Source organism: Nelumbo lutea, chromosome 3, assembly GCF_056320005.1.
Source record: "Nelumbo lutea isolate HS-2025 chromosome 3, American lotus-T2T, whole genome shotgun sequence".
NCBI lineage: Eukaryota > Viridiplantae > Streptophyta > Magnoliopsida > Proteales > Nelumbonaceae > Nelumbo > Nelumbo lutea.
The window spans coordinates 43285020-43304986 of NC_142686.1; the positions used below are offsets into that span (position 1 = coordinate 43285020).

Sequence of the window (19967 nt, forward strand, 5' to 3'; positions counted from 1 at the left end):
TTCTACAACCAACGTAAATAAATAAGGGGAAAGGGGATCTCCTTGTCTAATTCCTCTCAAAGCTGCATAGTTGTCAAGGTGACGCCTAGGCGACAAGGCACCCTTTGAGGCTCGCCTCGCCTAATCGCCAAGCAGTTTTCTACTTCCTACTATAAAATACTTTTTTATTCATTTTTTTTTTGAGATTAAAATTATAAAATAGACATTATTAAACTAAAATAATCATTTTGTGTGTTTATATACTAATTTCTTTTTATTATTTTCTTATTTATTAGGGTTTAATCAAAATAAACATTGCTAAATGCTGTATTGAACCCTCAAAGACTTAAAAACCTGAACTAATAAGGAAGAACTTAAAATTTTATCTAATCATCACATTTTCCTCTTCCATATATTCTTTTTTTTCTTCTTCTTCTTCTTCTTCTTCTTCTACCAATACTTTTTATTTTCTTCTTTTCCTATAACAAAAATAAGGGTTCAGCCCCTATATTTTTTGAATTTTATTTTCCTTCTTCCTTTTCTTCTCATGAATATGTTGATTTTCTATTACCTTAATATGAAATTTATACTTTTTTTATGAAAATCATGAATAATTATTAAAGAAATATGGTTATGGTACCTAGGGAACTACCCTAGGATCTATATTTTCAACATAAAAAATCCACCACCTAGGCGACTAGGTGACAAGGCGCCTCCCAGTCGCCTAGCCTCACCTTGGCGCCTTGAAAACTATTCAAAGCTAGAAAGAAATCTACCACTGTCAGTAATGGCAGTTCCTGATGAGCCAATCACCCACTTGCACCAATTGTCTCTGAGACCACACTGAGCTATCTCTTAGTCTCAAATCCTAAATGTACCCTGATTTGCATTCCTATCAGTATTATATTTATATATTTACATTTTTTTTAAATGATATTTATATATTTATATTGCATATATTCTATTTATCCCTACTTATTTTAACCCCCCCCCCTTCTTTGAGTTGTTTTAAAACCCCTTGTTTCTGATAATAGTTAGTAAACCTAATTTAGCATTTAATCCTTCATTAGTTTCGTCAATTCATGCTATCCCATTAATAAACAAAGTAACTTTAGGCCATGCTCATCAAAATTTATCATCAGTAATGGAAAATCTAAGGTTTCTATCAACAGCTGCCTACCATGACACAAGATCCTATGCAATGCTTACCTGGGTAATCACATCATCAGGAATCGTGAGATTGGTATAGAACCCCACAAGTACCAGAACTTCCACTACGTGACAATTGCATACTAGCTTGGCACTCACACGGTTGAAAAACCAATGTTTCAGAACCAACCAACTAAAACAATATTCTTACAAAACTTTTATGTTTCAACCCCTAATTAGTTTTGCTGCAGCCAAAAAACCATTCTTAATTTCACAAGAATAAGCTCTCCATAATGTCCTATTCTGCTCTTGCTAGAATAATCCATCCTCTGCCAAAAATATGAGTGCTTTAAAATAGAGATATAAATAACAAAAATTACTAAACACTAGTAGGATATTATTGGTACAAATAAAAATCATATGGGGAGAGGACTTACTCAGATCATCAAGGGAGATATTCCCAACATCTTCTCCTGTTTTGATCAAACGTACCTTTCCTACAAGTAGTAATTGAAAGGAAACAAGTTTAGAAAATCTTGCTGAATCCAACAACTGAAGTATGATTTTAAAACAAGATTCAAGCTTCTACAATCTAGTGAATTAAACATGGATCTAGCAACTACTAACACCAAGGACTCACAAAAACATGAATAATAGAAAAATAATAATAATACAGCATCCTCCTTATTGATATGGTAAGAGAATGGGGTAGAGAATGGAAATTGGAGATTTTCAGATTTAAGTACTTACATCCCCAAGAAAGATACTACATCCAGGTAGCTAATGAGTCTTCAGTCACTTGGCATTTGAGATATTCATCTAACCAGATTTAAGTTTAAACTTTGAGCCCTATGAGGGGGATGTAGATTGTGTTTTTCAAACATAAAACAGCTAGGGTTACAAATTATGAAAAGTTGCTGCACTTCAGCCCTCCCAAACGGGCGCAGAATCTAACACGTGTCCAAGAATCTGACTTGACAATATTAAAAAAATGGATTCTGGGACACATCCATAAAATAATATCACTAGTAAAAAGTTCATGTCATGTGTATTATATCAGCACATACCCACAGAGACGCATAAATAAACCTAAAAAGTTTATCCCTATAAGCTAGCATCATACTATAATAAAAAGGTCAGTAATTATTACTTAGATGTTGCTGATCAAAAAAAAATTATTACTTAGATGTTCATTTGGCTCAGTTTGGAAGGAATACAAATACAAACATGTAGAGTGCAAAACCTTGTATTTTGTATTATTCTGCATGTATTTGCACCAATGTTTTAAAACGTGGAGGCGTGACGCGAGGCATTCCACTACCTAGAGGCACGAGGCATAGTTTAGAACATAAGAGGCGTAAGCCTCCTTAAGAGGAGGGGGGTCAAGAGGAAGAAGGAAGAGGAAGGGGGGATCTTACTTTTTCTTTATTTGTAATAAAAATCTTTTATATTAAAAAGAATAAAGATGCACAGCACTAGTTGAAAGGGGGGTCTTGTCGAAGCGGAGGCAATAAGCGAAGTAAGACCCCCCCCTAAAACATGCACAAAAAAAAAACAAAAAAAAAAAATTGAGCTGCATTAAAAGGGGGAATAGGGACATTCGGGGGGGGGGGGGGTTCTGGGGGGCGAAGCTCCCCCAGCCAAAGGGGTCAAGGGCAGACCACTTTCTTTCCCCTTATCTTTTCTTCCCTTCCCTTTCCTTTTCACTTTTTTTTTCTCTTTCTTTCTTTTTCCTTCCCTTCCCTTTCTTTTCTTTTCCTTCCGTTACCTTTTTTTCTTTTTTTTAGTCTTTTTATATGAGGTGTGCATGAGGCGCATGAGGCCTACGCCTCTAGCACGCCTCATGAAAAAAGCGCATGAGGCATACGCCTCAGAGGGGTCAACGCCTCTTGCATACGCCTTAGGGCATTTTGGGAGCGGCTCGCCTAGAGGCATGCTTTTAAAACACTGATTTGCACTTTACATATTTGTATTTGTATTCTTTCCAAACTGTGCCTTTATGTCAAATAAATAAGAGACAATGGACAGTTATATGCAAAAGTCTCCCTGAATAAGACTGTCAGAACCGAACACATGTTGATGGGTTGCAAAGAAGACCACCTACAGCACCAATGAGAAGAAATGATCTTACAAGTTTATGGACAGGGGCAAACCAAAAAGAACATGGGCTGAAGTAATGTGAAATGATCTTACAAGTTTATGGATCTAGCACTGAACAGAATAGAATGGTAGAACAGAATTCATGCAATCGACCCCATATGGTTGGGGCAAGGCTTAGTTGAGTTAAGAACATAAATTTGAATGTCAAGAAAGAACCTACTTGGGAGAAAAGCAAGAAAACTCCATCAAAAATCACAGGATAAGGGCTTTCTGACTGACTTTATCTTCTTACATGACAGAAACGAAAACATAATGTGCTAATATTAAACATACCATCACGACGCACACAAATCTCAGGAATGTTTTTTACTTGACCACTGATGCTGTCATTGTAAACTCTAGTTTCAATGTCACCTTCAACAAAAACTGGAGAGCTGTAACAGAAATACCATACATCAGAAATCAAATAATAAACAACAAAGAAAAACAATTTTCAATATTGCATACTTCTTAACTAGTTTTTGAACAGAATATGCCCCAAGTTGTTCATTATGCACAGCAATTCGATGCCACTGAGCTGGTTTTGGCAAGTTGTCTGCTTTTACCATTCTCTGGTCATACATGCCCCCAGTTCCAACTGTAAAGATGGTCACAGTCTTTCCATTCCTCAAAATTTTTTGAACAGGAGCTTGTCCAATTTTTCCACAAATAATTGCCTAAGATGATAATCAACAATGTTTGCACACAAAAAACATAGGATATCACCAACAAAGAAAATTTCAAGTATAGAAGCAATTTACATAGTCAGGAATGGAAATAAATACCTTGTGTACCCCTCTGAAATCCCAACCTCTTTTAGGATCCACACCTTGTGGTTCTAAATCCTGTTTATAAGGAATAAAATCATTATCCTCTAGGTCTGCATTGTTTTCTCCACCACCATCATCAAAGTTGCCACCTTTATCGAATGACATGATTGAGTGCCACATCTTCATATTCTTTTGCATGCCTAATTAACATTAATTCAATTAAGACAACAAAAAGAATACCAAATAACAGAATTTCTAGAACACCCACTGTTGAGCCTGGGTTCTATTGGGCCCAGAGATCGACAGCACCACCTGCATGGCCGTGTTAAGACATGGAAGCTAATCAATTTAACAACTCCCAACAATATCAAGTTTAAATGGTTTTTGAATGCAAATTTTCATCTTTGTAACCATTGGATACACTCAAAAACCAAAGTAGCAAAGTAGCTTGAACTTCAAGGTTATATCAGATAATGTAGCAAAAGGTGTTCCTGTGCACCGAGAGAGAAGAGGGAAGATACCAAGTGTAGACGGCAATATTGCGGGAGCTTTTACTCTTAAATAATTGACAAATCTGACAGAAATCAAGCTCATCTTTTCTTCTTTCAAAATCTACAAGAAAATAAAGAAATTATTATTTTCTAATGTTTATGAAGAAATAAGAAACACATAGGGGGGGAGGAGGAGGAGGAGGAGGAGGGGGAAAGAATAAGGGTTTTACTTCACATTTGAAAGAAACAAAAAGAGTTTTCAAAGCTAGCAAAGTAGCAATATGCTCAGCTTGTGGATCATACCATGCCCCATCCATCCTAATCTTCTACAAAAATCCACACCATAATCTTTCTAAGATTCTCCAATTAAATAGCACACAAAAGTTAGTTTAGTCCTACTTCACATTAAACTTACAGTCTTCTCTAAGTAGATTTCTTCCATCTTTCCATTCTATGCAACTCATCTCTGTACTTTGCATGGATAAATGACTAGCTAACTGGTATACATGGAGCCTTACACCTAAACACGGCCAGTCTTGTTTAAAGGGCTATTCCCCAATATTGCTCATGGCTATCCAGGGATTGGGGGGATGAAGTGGATGCAAATGTATCTTCCTTCAACATTTTCTTGCATGAAGTGGCCATTCTCATTCTCGAACTCGGACCCAGCCACACCCTCACACTAGTCAGCTTGAGATTTTAGCGTTTTACCAAGTAATGATCAGCCTTGTTTACAAAAGAAAAAAGCCCACCCAGTTACTAGGCTAGACCTCCAAGTGTGGACTTTGGACAGATCAAACTGAGAAAAAAATAAAGAAAAAAACTAGCCCTTAGATAGGAGTATTGGTAGTTGCAAAACCACTAAAAAAATCCTCCCTCCCTCCCTCCCTCCGTTCTTTCTCCCCTGTTTCATCCACCTCTGGCCTCTCTCTTTCTCTCTCTCTCTCTCTCTGGCCAGCTATTTGACTGACTAGTTTAGCCATTTTAAAATTAAAAAGAAGGAACAACATGAACCGCCAAACCATGAAAGTGGGTTGAACAATTCACTGTTTAACAAAATGGTCAACAGATCATTGACAAAGCCAAAGATTTTTTAGCTTCTAACACTACTAGGTTTTAGGTAAAGCAGAAGCGATCTTGCTTCCATGTGGCCTATTGAATTGTCAAACTGTCTGGGTCAATATTGGTTTGAATGTTTTAAAGTAGTAAATAATTAAAATAAAATAACATGTAGTAGATAACCTAAAATAGAAAAATTAGCAGAAATTAGAAAATATTTATATTTGCAAGCTCTATAATAATAAAAACGTCAGGCTCAACTTCAAATATAAAACTTACAATCAAGGCATGATGCAATGGTTACTATCCATAAGCTTTAATTTCAAAATCCAAGTTTTTTTGTTTTTGAAAGAGAAGTTATCAAGTAACAATTGGTCACCAAATGAGGGAGTACTACCGGAAGTGGTGCCAATGACACAACCACCTCATGTTGATGACACCATGTTTGATAGCTTCGGCCATGAAGGAGAACCACAAGTTGATAGCACTGAGTATTTTATGAATGATGATCAACAACACGAATCAACTCCCACTGCAACGTGAAGGAGCAATATTGTGGAGTCCAATTATACCAGTTCATCCTCTCGGTGACAGAAGATGACAGGGACTGCAAGGATTGGTAAGAATTTGGATAGGATTGCAGCTGCATTTGAGAGCACTGCTGCTCAAAGAGCTACTCTCCTTGCAAAAGAAGAGTCACAACTAGCTCCAAATATAAAAACTTACAATCAAACCATGATGCAATGATTACTATCTGTAAGCTTTAATTTCAAAAACCAAGTTATCAAGTAACAAATCTTTTTTCCTTTTTTTGTTTTTGAAAGAGAAGTTATCGAGTAACAATTCACAAATCACAACCTTCAAACCACATCATATATCATTAGCCACAATATAAGTATAAAGTATGACGATCCATTAGTACATCACTTACAAATCAACTCCCAACTCAACTCAGCTTCAACCCTAGCTATTTGTAGTCGGTTTACACAAATCCTATCTCACCATTGTGAAGAGTCATGTTTTCTGTCAACTACATCACTCACAAATCATAATTTCAAAATTCACAGTTCATGTAAATTACATAACATTAATATATGCAATCAGTTCATCTCATTTGCAAAGGATAGAAATGAATCAAAGCAATTAACATCTCATTTGCACGGTTCACCTCTTTGAAAGAAGATGCTTGTTAATTGCTTTGATTCATTTCTATCCTTTGCAAATGAGATGAACCGATTACATATATTAATGTTATGTAATTTATTTGAACTGTGAATTCTGAAATTGTGATTTGTGAGTGATGTATTAGACAAAAAACATGGCTCTTCACAATGACGAGGCAGGATTTGTGTAAACCAACTACAAATAGTTGGGGTTAAAGTTGAGTTGAGTTGGGAGTTGATTTGTAAGTGATGTACTGATGGCTCATCATACTTTATACTTATTTTGCAGCTGATGATACTTCATGTGGTTTGGAGGTTGTGATTTGTGAATTGTTACTTGATAACTTCTCTTTAACAAAAGTCAGAAGCCAGAATACTAATTCATTAGTTTTCTTTCTAACATTGAGTCTACGGCACCAGAGTCGGCAGTATATAATCCTATAAACTACCCAACCACTTTATTTGATTTTTGAGATCAGATACTAAGTTATCTACAGTACATGATATCAAAACTAATATAATGTTCTCAAGCACCAGGATACGAGTTCAAATAATTCAATCATAAAATTGCACTATGTATTTGTGGCTACTTAACCTCCAACTGTTGCAAAAATTAGCATTGCAGCCATTTCTACAGAAATTCCACTCAAACCTTCATTTCTGAACCAAGCAAAAGGACCCATTCTGTAGATATTACTTGAATAAATGTTATTGAATTTGTTTGAATCTGAACCCTTTATGGGCATGTAAAAACAATAGACTGTAGCCCATTAGCTACATCAAAAGGAACTATTCCTTTAGGTGTTCAGTATTTCTATTTCCATATGCTAAAAGAACTTACTTTCATGTTCATGGAGCCTAAACAGAATCCACACCTCTAGGATTCATTTCTACTATAGAAGATCCCAATATAGACAAATGATGTATTTGTCTTTACTTTTCTTTTTTTGAAGCAAAGTTAACTTTTTATTGAAGAAGAAAAACCATGAGTACATGAGAGGATGTACTGAAGCCAAGAGTGGCTTGGCAGAATTACAAAGGCAAACAACTGTCACTAAACAAGAAATCTCTAGAGACCCCTGATTTTGCTAGGCTATCAGCAACAGAATTCTGCTCCCTAGGAATCTAGACCAGCTTCACATTCATAAAGACTAAGATATCCCTAGCTTCAGCTAAGAAGTGGGCTAGTCTCCAGTGCACTCCCTCTCCTGTAACCAAGCTATAGTATTTGCAGAATCCCCTTTAATGGCTAAAGAGGATAAACCTAGCCATTTGGCAAGGCGAATTCCTGTGAGTGCAGCCAGGACCTCTGCCTTTGTGGCATCTGCCCTCTGACCACTGTAAGCCCAGCAAGTATTCCCCCTTTCCCCTTGGAATACACCTCCAATTCCTGCTTGACCTGTGGATCCTTGGGCTCTACCATCAAAGTTTAGAGTCATTTCTCCTTCTTCTTCTCTAAGAGACTATCTCATAGTCCACTCAGATCTTGGAGAGGAGTGTAGGATTTCTGGAACACCCAGCTGTAACCAACTAGGTTTAGGAAGAAGCACCAAATCTTCCTAGTGACCGGGCAATGGAGAAGGATGTGATCAGTTGTCTCCCCATCGCCAAGGCAAAGAGGACAGACATGAGGGGAGATGCATAATCTGCCTTTAAACTTTTTTCTGGATCAACTCGCAGGTGTTTATTCTCTTTAAACGGTCTTTACTTTTCTTTTCTTACATGTATTCAAAGGGGCGATCCATAAAAACAAAATGTATTCAAAAGGGGTGCTATGCAGATAAAAAACTCAATGGCAAGCATCTTGACAAAATGTATATTCAGGCCATAGGAGTCAAGAGATGTCAGACAGATATAAGAATCCAAAGATGATGAAAACCATTTATTCTGAGAAGCTCGAAGCATTTATGGTCAGTGAATGCAAACAACAGTTTGGAATCGGAGAAGTAATCTTTCAGCTGTAATCATTCTGGATGACAGTGTTGCTTGGGACTTTGTGTTCATTCCTTTTGACAAGTCAGGATGGAACTCTGTGACAGGGTACGCCATGGAATGGATCTTCCTATACAGGCTAATTATGGTAAATCATACCAACTTCCAGAAAGTCAAGTATATTTGATATACTGAACTTGGAACATGGTTTAGTTAATTCATCCATTTTTCCTCCATTTCTACAAACTGGGCAATCCCAGATGTTAATTTGTCCTCCAAAGTCAAAATCATAGTTTTCTTGTTGTAGCTCCTTATATCCATACCTAACAGTGCTTCCAAAAATAGCTGATATTCTTGTTGCCAAATAGGTGTAAGCAAGTCAATTCCCGGGACTCAGGACCATGCTAAAGTATAGGGCCTAAAGCCACTAGCCTCTTCATTGATCCTGTTCTCCTCGTCTGATTTATGTTTCTTCAATGTGTCACAATTCTATCTGCAGTAAGTCACAAACGAAAGAGTAATGCTTGCAAACACTACAAGACTAGAGAAACAAGCAAAACTTCAACTAGAGAATGAAGCAGTGTTAAAAATACAAATTCATATCCTATTAACAGCTCTAATTTGTACCATATGAATATCCAATAACGTCTATGTCCCTTAATCCGATTATGCCAGAAAAACTGAGGCATAATAGAACCCAGTTAACATCTGAAACGATCTCTTAGCTTCACTCCAATACTGCATGTTCTTGGTGGTATAGTCAAGGAGCCTGTTCGACTACTTCCATCCTGTTCATTAACATTTTAATAACTTTCTTCTACCATGTTGCAGACTGGTTTCTTATGATCATAGAGACAGTATGAAGAAAACAAAGGGATCGACCGTTCTGAAAAGAAAATTCATCTGGGAGTCCAAAAACGATCATGTTGTTGAGGACAAAACGATAAGAAAACAGAGGTTTCTTATTAACATTTTAATAACTTTCGTTCATGTTGTTAATGACAAAATACCGATCGACCTGAAAAGAAAATTCATCCTGAACATTAACAGGGAAGCAGGACAAAATACCGATCGATCTGAAACAAAAATCTGGGAGTCAAAACATGCTATTCGTCCCTTTTCTGATTCTCAAACAAAACATCTGGGAGTTCAAAAACGAAAATAACGATTGATCTGAAACACCAAGCTGCTGCGATTTCCACCGCTAGTAATAGATCGCCGCCGCTGGAACGATTCCCGCCACTCGTTCAGTGAGAGGATGAAGAAGAAGAATAGAAGACTAAAAATCGCAGTGAGAAGATGAAGGAGAAGGGTAGAAATCGCAGTGAACGAAAGGGAACAATCTGCTGTGAAAGAAATCGTACCTCAGTGTTCGCCAGGAGAAGCCGCCGCCGCTGGGAGAAGATTGTGCCAATGGGTCAAACCCGAGGCATTAGTGGTATTATAAAAACTTATTGGGGATAGTTTTGGTAGAAAAAAATGAAATAAGTATAAACAAAAAAAACTGCAAAATTGAGTTATAGCTGAGGGCAATTTTTGTGCCGTAATATCGATAAAAATAATATTTTTAATAAAATTTATAAAATATATTAATTTTTTAAAAATAATATTAAATTAGGACAAAAATACTGTTCATTTTCTTCACCATTCATTAGCGCTGCCGCCTCCGATAATGCCCTCCCTCCGCCCCAACGCCGCCACCTCCGCCTTGCAAACAAATTTCTCTCTCTCTGTTTTCTATTCTCTCCATCTCTCTGCAATGTAAGGCAATCTCCAATAGCTATGCCAGAGAAGTGGCCGGAAAACGGCAAAGTATCAAACGAACGACGTTGGATCTGTGGTTCTAGAGAGGGCCAGAGGAGGGAATTTTCGGCTATGGCCGACGATTCGGGGAGCTGCATTTCGTCAGAAGCTCTTGGACACGATGATGTGTGTGGTGTTTTGTGCCAACGACACGAGATGGATTCTGGTGTTGCATCGCCGCTATAGATGTAGAAACCGAAGCAGCAGGAGCAAGAGCAGTCGAAGTCGCAGTAGAAACCGGAATTGAAGAAGAATGGCGGATCAGGGAGGTTGTCGGAGCTTTTGAACTTGTCGCAGACGATGGGATTGGAGGATGAAGCGGAGGTTGAGACAAGGAGGAAGCTTGTGTCAAAAGGTTACAGTTTCAGGAGGGATCGCAGCAGAAGGAAGCGGCCATGGATGTTAGGAGGCTAGCAAAGGAAGATACCGAGGCGAGAGCGACGCTCGCTATGCTTGGAGCAATTCCTCCTCTTGTAGGAATGCTTGATTCCAGTGATCTCGATTTTCAGATCGCTTCGCTCTACGCTCTTCTCAATCTAGGGACCGGAAATGATACATATGATTCACTATGCTTTTCTTCGCAACAAATTCGATTTTCTCTGTTACCAACCTTCGATTTTTCCAATATTTTATTGATCAAGTCTGTTTGATTTCCTTCTACTTTTTTCAAGATCTGTCTCTATTGCGTTTGTTTTAATCTATTCATGCTTCCTTGATATATATATATATATATATATATATATATATATATATATATATATATATATATATATATATTTTCCTCTTCTGAACTTCACTGACAAATCGCATTCTCTGCTTATCGTTCGTTTGTAATGTTGTTTTTTAACCGGTAAGTGTTTCTTTTCGTGAATTCCACATTTTTAACACAATTTCTTCAAAATGTTAATTACTCTTTGTTTTTGTTCAAAATGTGAATCATTCACTTTTCCTACTCGTATTTTAACACATTTAAAGGTATTATAGCCGATAAGGGCAACTTTTGGGCCCTTATCACCATTTCTTCAACTTTTGATAAAAAGGTGGTGGAGGTGGGCGAAGGTGGCAGCAATGGGCAGAGGTGGAGGCGGAGGTGGGTGGAGCGTTGTTGGAAGTGGGAGGAGGTATTGCCGGAAGTTGCGGAGGTGGGCGGTGATGAATGGTTTGCAAGAGGAAGAAAGTATTTTTGCTCATATTTAATATTATTTTTATAAATTTAATATATTTATAAATTTTATTAAAAGTATTATTTTTATTGATAATAGGGCGATGATTGAGCTTGGCTTGCCAAGGTAGTATGAGGATTGAGCTTGGCTTGCCAAGGTAGTACGAGGATTGAGCTTGCCTTGCCAAGGTAGTACGAGGATCGAGCTTGAGTTCGAGCTCAGCTCGAGTAAAAAACTCGTAAGCTCGAGCTCGACTCGGCTCAAGTTCAACATCAAAAAAATGTTTTATAAAAAATATACATATATAAATACTTTTTTATATAATATTTAAGAATTAATAATTATAATAATTAGTTATTATTATATATAAAAATAAAATTATATATATACAATAGTTTTCTTATATATTATTTTCTATAATTTTATATTATGTATGTATGTATGTAGTTATTGGAGCTCGGCTCGCGAGCCTCACGAGCCATGTTTTATTAGGTTCAAGCTCGGCTCGATTAATAAACAAGCTTGTAAATTAGTGGAAGCCATACAAATCTATTAACAGGCTTCGATACAATAGGTGAACTTTGCAAAACCTTTTTTTTTTTTCAGTCTAAAAACCCACCCTAGATTCATGAAAATAATAGCTAAGAGCCTGAGGTTAAAACTTGTAAGGAGCCCTTCCAAGTATTTGGGTCTGCTAACTCTCTTTGGAAAGTCTAAAACAAACATGCTCTCCACTTGGTATATAGGGTGCAAAATAAAACAAATGCCTGGAATGAGAAGTATCTCACCCAAGCGGGGAAGGAGGTAATCTTGAAATCAGTGGTAATAACTATTTCAGCTTACTCCATGTCCTATTTCCTACTCCCAAAGAAAATTTGTAAAGAAATTAACAAATTCCAAAGTGATCTTTTGGTGGGGGAAGAACTCGAATGAAAAAGACAATATCCATTGGTTATATTGAGATACCTTAACAAAAAAGAAAGGCAATGGTGGCTTTGGTTTTAGTGAGCCACGTTGTTTCAATCTGACTCTCTTAACTAAATTGGATAGGAGACTAGCAAACAAAGAGGATAGCCTCTGGGCCCATGTCATCCAAAGCAAATATTTCAAAAACAAAAAACATTTTAAGGGACAAGTTGCCTACTAAAAGCTCTTGGGGTCGAATAATGCTTAAATGGGCCTGTTGGTTAATCAACAAGGGTAGAGACATCTCCATTTTGGCAAACAACTGGTTGTCGGGTGTGGTAAGTTTTAGAGTCATGGGTACAAATCCTAGACCAGAGGCTCCTCAGTTTGTCAATGAACTGATTGATCAAGAGAATAGGTCTTGGAATGTTGAGGCAATCCAAGGCTGCCTAAGTGAAACTGTTGCATACCAAATTGTAAAACTCAACAAAGCTAGGGGAGATTGGGAGGATGCGTTATCTTGAACCACAAGCTATAAAGGTAACTTTAGTGTTAGGTTGGCCTATTTCTTAGCAAAATAGTGCCTATTCATAGAAAATAGTGAGAATGATCTTGTGTCAAGGAGTACTCTTTGGAAACTAATCTGGAAAATCCCTGTGGAACCAAAAGTTAAAACCTTCATATGGAAATACTATAAGAATGCACTCCTAGTAAGTTCAAACCTAATGCATAGAAAAATCATCAATTCTGATTTGTGTTTCCACTGTCTCTTATCAAATACTGGTAAATGGCTCCCCATCTGAGAAAATCATCCTAAAGAGAGGAATAAGGCAGGGAAACCCTTTATCCCCTATCTCTTCATCCTGTGCTCTGAGATGTTCTCAGCCAGCCTGACAGACCTAGTGCAAAATTATGGGTGGATTTCTGCCGAGCCAAGCCGAATAGTACGAGGGTTGAGCTTGGCTTGCCAAGGTAGTACGGGGATTGAACTTGGCTTGCCAAGGTAGTACAAGGCTCGAGCTTGAGTTCGAGCTCGGCTCGAGTAAAAAACTCGTAAGCTCGAACTCGACTCTGCTCAAGTTCAACTTGAGAAAAAAATGTTTTATAAAAAAAATATATATATAAGTACTTTTTTATTTGATATTTAAGAATTAATAATTATAATAATTAGTTATTATTATATATAAAAATAAAATATTATATATACAATAGTTTTATTATATATTATTTTCTATAATTTTATATTATGTATGTATGTATGTAGCTATTGGAGCTCGGCTCGTGAGCCTCACGAGCCAAGTTTTATTAGGTTCAAGCTCGGCATGATAAATAAACAAGCTTGTAAATTGGGTTCGAGATCAGCTCGAAGCTTAGTTGAAACCGAGCCGAACCGAACTTTTCATGAGCCAAGCTTGAGTAGCTCGTGAAGATATCGGCACGTGGCAACCCCTATGCAAAATGCAAAAACATTTAGGTATCATGTTAAATGCTCACTGTCCTATCATTTCTCACATCTATTTTGTAGGTGACAGCTATATTTTTACCAGAGCTTATCTCTAGGAAGGAGCCCAATTGGTGGAAGCCATACAAATCTATGAACAGGCTTCGAGACAATAGGTGAACTTTGCAAAACCTGTTTTTTTTTTCAGTCTAAAAACCCACCCTAGATTCATGAAGATAATAGCTAGGAGCCTGAGGTTAAAACTTGTAAGGAGCCCTTCCAAGTATTTGGGTCTGCTAACTCTCTTTGGAAAGTCTAAAACAAACATGCTCTCCACTTGGTATATAGGGTGCAAAATAAAACAAATGCCTGGAATGAGAAGTATCTCACCCAAGCGGGGAAGGAGGTAATCTTGAAATCAGTGGTAGTAACTATTTCAGCTTACTCCATGTCCTATATCCAACTCCCAAAGAAAATTTGTAAAGAAATTATCAAATTCCAAAGTGATCTTTTGGTGGGGGAAGAACTCGAATGAGAAAGACAGTATCCATTGGTTATATTGGGATTCCTTAACAAAAAAGAAAGGCAATGGTGAATTAGGATTTAGTGAGCCACGTTGTTTCAATCTGACTCTCTTAACTAAATTGGATAGGAGACTAGCAAACAAAGAGGATAGTCTCTGGGCCCATGTCACCCAAAGCAAATATTTGAGAAACAAAAAACTTTTTAAGAGACAAGTTGCCTACTAAAAGCTCTTGGGGTCGAATAATGCTTAAATGGGCCTGTTGGTTAGTCAACAAGGGTAGAGACATCTCCATTTGGGCAAACAACTGGTTGCCGGGTGTGGTAGGTTTTAGAGTCATGGGTCCAAATCCTAGACCAAAGGCTCCTCAGTTTGTCAATGAACTGATTGATCAAGAGAATAGGTCTTGGAATGTTGAGGTAATCCAAGGCTGCCTGAGTGAACCTTTTGCATACCAATTTGTAAAACTCAGCATAGCTAGGGGAGATTGGGAGGATGTGTTATCTTGAACCCAATGCTATAAAGGTAACTTTAGTGTTAGGTTGGCCTATTTCTATGCAAAATAGTGCCTATTCATAGAAAATAGTGAGATTGATCTTGTGTCAAGGAGTACCCTTTGGAAACTAATCTGGAAAATCCCTGTGGAACCAAAGGTTAAAACTTTCATATGGGAATGCTATAAGAATGCACTCCTAGTAAGTTCAAACCTAATGCATAGGAAAATCATCAATTCTTATTTGTGTTTTCATTGTCTCTTATCAAATACTGGTAAATGGCACCCCATCTGAAAAAATCATCCTAAAGAGAGGAATAAGGCAGGGAAACCCTTTATCCTCTATCTCTTCATCCTATGCTCTGAGATGTTCTCAGCTAGCCTGGCAGACCTAGTGCAAAATTATGGGTGGATTTCAGCCGAGCCCAACCGAATAGTACGAGGATTGAGCTTGGCTTGCCAAGGTAGTACAAGGCTCGAATGAGAAAGTCAATATCCATTGGTTATATTGGGATACCTTAACAAAAAAGAAAGGCAATGGTGAATTAGGTTTTAGTGAGCCACGTTGTTTCAATCTGACTCTCTTAACTAAATTGGATAGGAGACTAGCAAACAAAGAGGATAGCCTTTGGGCCCATGTCACCCAAAGCAAATATTTGAGAAACAAAAAACTTTTTAAGAGACAAGTTGCCTACTAAAAGCTCTTGGGGTCGAATAATGCTTAAATGGGCATGTTGGTTATTCAACAGAGGTAGAGACATCTCCATTTGGGAAAACAACTGGTTGCCAAGTGTGATAGGTTTTAGAGTCATGGGTCCAAATCCTAGACCAGAGGCTCCTCAGTTTGTCAATGAACTGATTGATCAAGATAATAGGTCTTGGAATGTTGAGGTAATCCAAGGCTGCCTGAGTGATGCTTTTGCATACCAATTTGTAAAACTCAACATAACTAGGGGAGATTGGGAGGATGTGTTATCTTGAACCCCATGCTATAAAGGTAACTTTAGTGTTAGGTTGGCCTATTTCTTAGCAAAATAGTGCCTATTCATAGAAAATAGTGAGATTGATCTTGTGTCAAGGAGTACCCTTTGGAAACTAATCAAGAAAATCCCTGTGGAACCAAAGGTTAAAACCTTCATATGGAAATGCTATAAGAATGCACTCCTAGTAAGTTCAAACCTAATGCAAAGGAAAATCATCAATTCTGATTTGTGTTTCCACTGTCTCTTATCAAATACTGGTAAATGGCTCCACATCTGAGAAAATCATCCTAAAGAGAGGAATAAGGCAGGGAAACCCTTTATCCCCTATCACTTCATCCTATGCTCTGCAATGTTCTCAGCCAGCCTGACAGACCTAGTGCAAAATTATGGGTGGATTTCAGCTGAGCCAAACCGAATAGTACGAGGATTGAGCTTGGCTTGCCAAGGTAGTACGAGGATTGAGCTTGGCTTGCCTAGGTAGTACAAGGCTCGAGCTTGAGTTTGAGCTCGGCTCGAGTAAAAAACTCGTAAGCTCGAACTCGACTCTGCTCAAGTTCAACTTGAGAAAAAAATGTTTTATAAAAAAATATATATATATAAGTACTTTTTTATTTGATATTTAAGAATTAATAATTATAATAATTAGTTATTATTATCTATAAAAATAAAATATTATATATACAATAGTTTTATTATATATTATTTTCTATAATTTTATATTATGTATGTATGTATGTAGCTATTGGAGCTCGGCTCGTGAGCCTCACGAGCCAAGTTTTATTAGGTTCAAGCTCGGCATGATAAATAAACAAGCTTGTAAATTGGGTTCGAGATCAGCTCGAAGCTTAGTTGAAACCGAGCCGAACCGAACTTTTCATGAGCCAAGCTTGAGTTGCTCGTGAAGAGATCGGCTCGTGGTCACCCCTATGCAAAATGCAAAAAATTTTAGGTATTTAGTTAAATGCTCACTGTCCTATCATTTCTCACATCTATTTTGTAGGTGACAGCTATATTTTTACCAGAGCTTATCTCTAGGAAGGAGCCCAATTGGTGGAAGCCATACAAATCTATGAACAGGCTTCGAGACAATAGGTGAACTTTGCAAAACCTGTTTTTTTTTTTTTCAGTCTAAAAACCAACCCTAGATTCATGAAGATAATAGCTAGGAGCCTGAGGTTAAAACTTGTAAGGAGCCCTTCCAAGTATTCGGGTCTGCTAACTCTCTTTGGAAGATCTAAAACAAACATGCTCTTCACTTGGTATATAGGGTGCAGAATAAAACAAATGCTTGGAATGAGAAGTATCTCACCCAAGCGGGGAAGGAGGTAATCTTGAAATCAGTGGTAGTAACTATTTCAGCTTACTCCATGTCCTATTTCCTACTCCCAAAGAAAATTTGTGATTAAATTAAGAAATTCCAAAGTATTCTTTTGGTGGGGGAAGAACTCGAATGAGAAAGACAATATCCATTGGTTATATTGGGATACCTTAACGAAAAAGAAAGGCAATGGTGGATTTGGTTTTAGTGAGCCACGCTGTTTCAATCTGACTCTCTTAACTAAATTGGATAGGAGACTAGCACACAAAGAGGATAGCGTCTAGGCCCATGTCATCCAAAGCAAATATTTGAGAATCAAAAAACATTTTAAGAGACAAGTTGCCTACTAAAAGCTCTTGGGGTCGAATAATGCTTAAATGGGCCTGTTGGTTAGTCAACAAGGGTAGAGACATCTCCATTGGGGCAAACAACTGGTTGCCGGGTGTGGTAGGTTTTAGAGTCATGGGTCCAAATCCAAGACCAGAGCCTCCTCAGTTTGTCAATGAACTGATTGATCAAGAGAATAGGTCTTGGAATGTTGAGGTAATCGAAGGCTGCCTGAGTGAAGCTTTTGCATACCAAATTATTTGACTCAACATAGCTAGGGGAGATTGGGAGGATGTGTTATCTTGAACCCCATGCTATAAAGGTAACTTTAGTGTTAGGTTGGCCTATTTCTTAGCAAAATAGTGCCTATTCATAGAAAATAGTGAGAATGATCTTGTGTCAAGGAGTACCCTTTGGAAACTAATCTGGAAAATCCCTGTGGAACCAAAGGTTAAAACCTTCATATGGGAATGCTATAAGAATGCACTCCTAGTAAGTTTAAACCTAATGCATAGGAAAATCATCAATTCTGAATTGTGTTTGCACTGTCTCTTATCAAATACTGGTAAATGGCTCCCCTTCCGGGAAAATCATCCTAAATAGAGGAATAAGGCAGGGAAACCCTTTATCCCCTATCTCTTCATCCTGTGCTCTGAGATGTTCTCAACTAGCCCTACAGACCTAGTGCAAAATTATGGGTGGATTTCAGCCGAGCCAAGCCGAATAGTACGAGGATTGAGCTTGGCTTGCCAAGGTAGTACGAGGATTGAGCTTGGCATGCCAAGGTAGTACAAGGCTCGAGCTTAAGTTCGAGCTTGGCTCGAGTAAAAAACTCGTAAGCTCGAGCTTGACTCGGCTCAAGTTCAACTTGAGAAAAAATGTTTTATAAAAAAAAAAATATATATATATATATATAAATACTTTTTTATTTGATATTTAAGAAATAATAATTATAATAATTAATTATTATTATATAGAAAAATAAAATATTATATATACAATAGTTTTATTATATATTATTTTCTATAATTTTATATTATGTATGTATGTATGTAGCTATTGGAGCTCGGCTCGCGAGACTCACGAGCCAAGTTTTATTAGGTTCAAGCTCGGCTCGATTAATAAAAAAGCTTGTAAATTGGGTTCGAGATCGCCTCGAAGCTCAGTTGAAACTGAGCCGAACCGAACTTTTCATGAGCCGAGCTTGAGTAGCTCGCGAAGAGATCGGCTCGTGGCCACCCCTATGCAAAATGCAAAAAATTTTAGGTATCAAGTTAAATGCTCATTGTCCTATCATTTCTCACATCTATTTTGTAGGTGACACCTATATTTTTACCAGAGCTTATCTCTAGGAAGGAGCCCAATTGGTGGAAGCCATACAAATCTATGAACAGGCTTCGAGACAATAGGTGAACTTTGCAAAACCTGATTTTATTTTTCCAGTTTAAAAACCCACCCTAGATTCATGAAGATAATAGCTAGGAGCCTTAGGTTAAAACTTGTAAGGAGCCCTTCCAAGTATTTGGGTCTGCTAACTCTCTTTGGAAGATCTAAAACAACCATGCTCTCCACTTGGTATATAGGGTGCAGAATAAAACAAATGCCTGTAATGAGAAGTATCTCACCCAAGCGGGGAGGGAGGTAATCTTGAAATCAGTGGTAGTAACTATTTCAGCTTACTCCATGTCCTATTTCCTACTCCAAAGAAAATTTGTAATGAAATTAACAAATTCCAAAGTGTTCTTTTGGTGGGGGAAGAACTCGAATGAGAAAGGAAATATCCATTGGTTATATTGGGATACCTTAACAGAAAAGAATGGCAATGGTGAATTAGGTTTTAGTGAGCCACATTGTTTCAATCTGACTCTCTTAACTATATTGGATAGGAGACTAGCAAACAAAGAGGATAGCCTCTAGGCCCGTGTCATCCAAAGCAAATATTTGAGAAACAAAAAACATTTTAAGAGACAAGTTGCCTACCAAAAGCTCTTGGGGTCGAATAATGCTTAAATAGGCCTGTTGGTTAGTCAACAAGGGTAGAGACATCTGCATTTGGGCAAACAACTGGTTGCCGGGTGTGGTAAGTTTTAGAGTCATGGGTCAAAATCCTAGACCAGAGGCTCCTCAGTTTGTCAATGGACTGATTAATCAAGAGAATAGGTCTTGGAATGTTGAGGTAATCCAAGGCTGCCTGAGTGAAGCTTTTGCATACCAAATTGTAAAACTCAACATAGCTAGGGGAGATTGGGAGGATGTGTTATCTTGAACCCCATGCTATAAAGGTAACTTTAGTGTTAGGTTGGCCTATTTCTTAGCAAAATAGTGCCT

General features: G+C 37.6%; 1 protein-coding gene across 12 annotated transcripts; it reads right to left on the bottom strand.

Annotated features, from left to right (window-relative positions):
- Positions 1–1291: 1291 nt before the first annotated feature.
- LOC148864550 (single-stranded DNA-binding protein, mitochondrial-like) lies at positions 1292–11191 on the bottom strand. 12 transcript variants are annotated; one of them, XM_088977766.1, is made up of 10 exons: positions 10047–10169; positions 9751–9906; positions 9310–9470; positions 9006–9175; positions 4559–4649; positions 4053–4237; positions 3736–3944; positions 3562–3662; positions 1566–1625; positions 1292–1457 (listed from the first exon to the last, which is right to left on the bottom strand). In XM_088977766.1, exons 5-10 carry the CDS (start codon positions 4629–4631, stop codon positions 1441–1443), a joined length of 645 nt encoding a protein of 214 aa, XP_088833892.1. In that variant the 5' UTR covers positions 4632–4649; positions 9006–9175; positions 9310–9470; positions 9751–9906; positions 10047–10169; the 3' UTR covers positions 1292–1440. The 12 variants fall into 12 exon arrangements, with proteins under 12 accessions (XP_088833892.1, XP_088833899.1, XP_088833893.1 ...); XM_088977773.1 differs by lacking the exon at positions 10047–10169 and adding an exon at positions 4306–4349 and having other exon boundaries at positions 9751–9961; XM_088977767.1 differs by lacking the exons at positions 9310–9470; positions 9751–9906 and adding an exon at positions 10328–11191 and having other exon boundaries at positions 10047–10076.
- Between the last annotated feature and the right edge of the window lie 8776 nt (positions 11192–19967).

What these genes read in the sequence shown, in the direction of transcription:
- LOC148864550 (XM_088977764.1), bottom strand. An exon ending in TTCTCCTGGCGAACACTGAG is followed by an intron (nt 4,650 to 10,046) that starts GTACGATTTCTT and finishes ATTTTCTTGTAG; the next exon opens with ATTTTGAAAGAAGAAAAGAT. An exon ending in ATTTCAGAGGGGTACACAAG is followed by an intron (nt 3,945 to 4,052) that starts GTATTTATTTCC and finishes TTATCATCTTAG; the next exon opens with GCAATTATTTGTGGAAAAAT.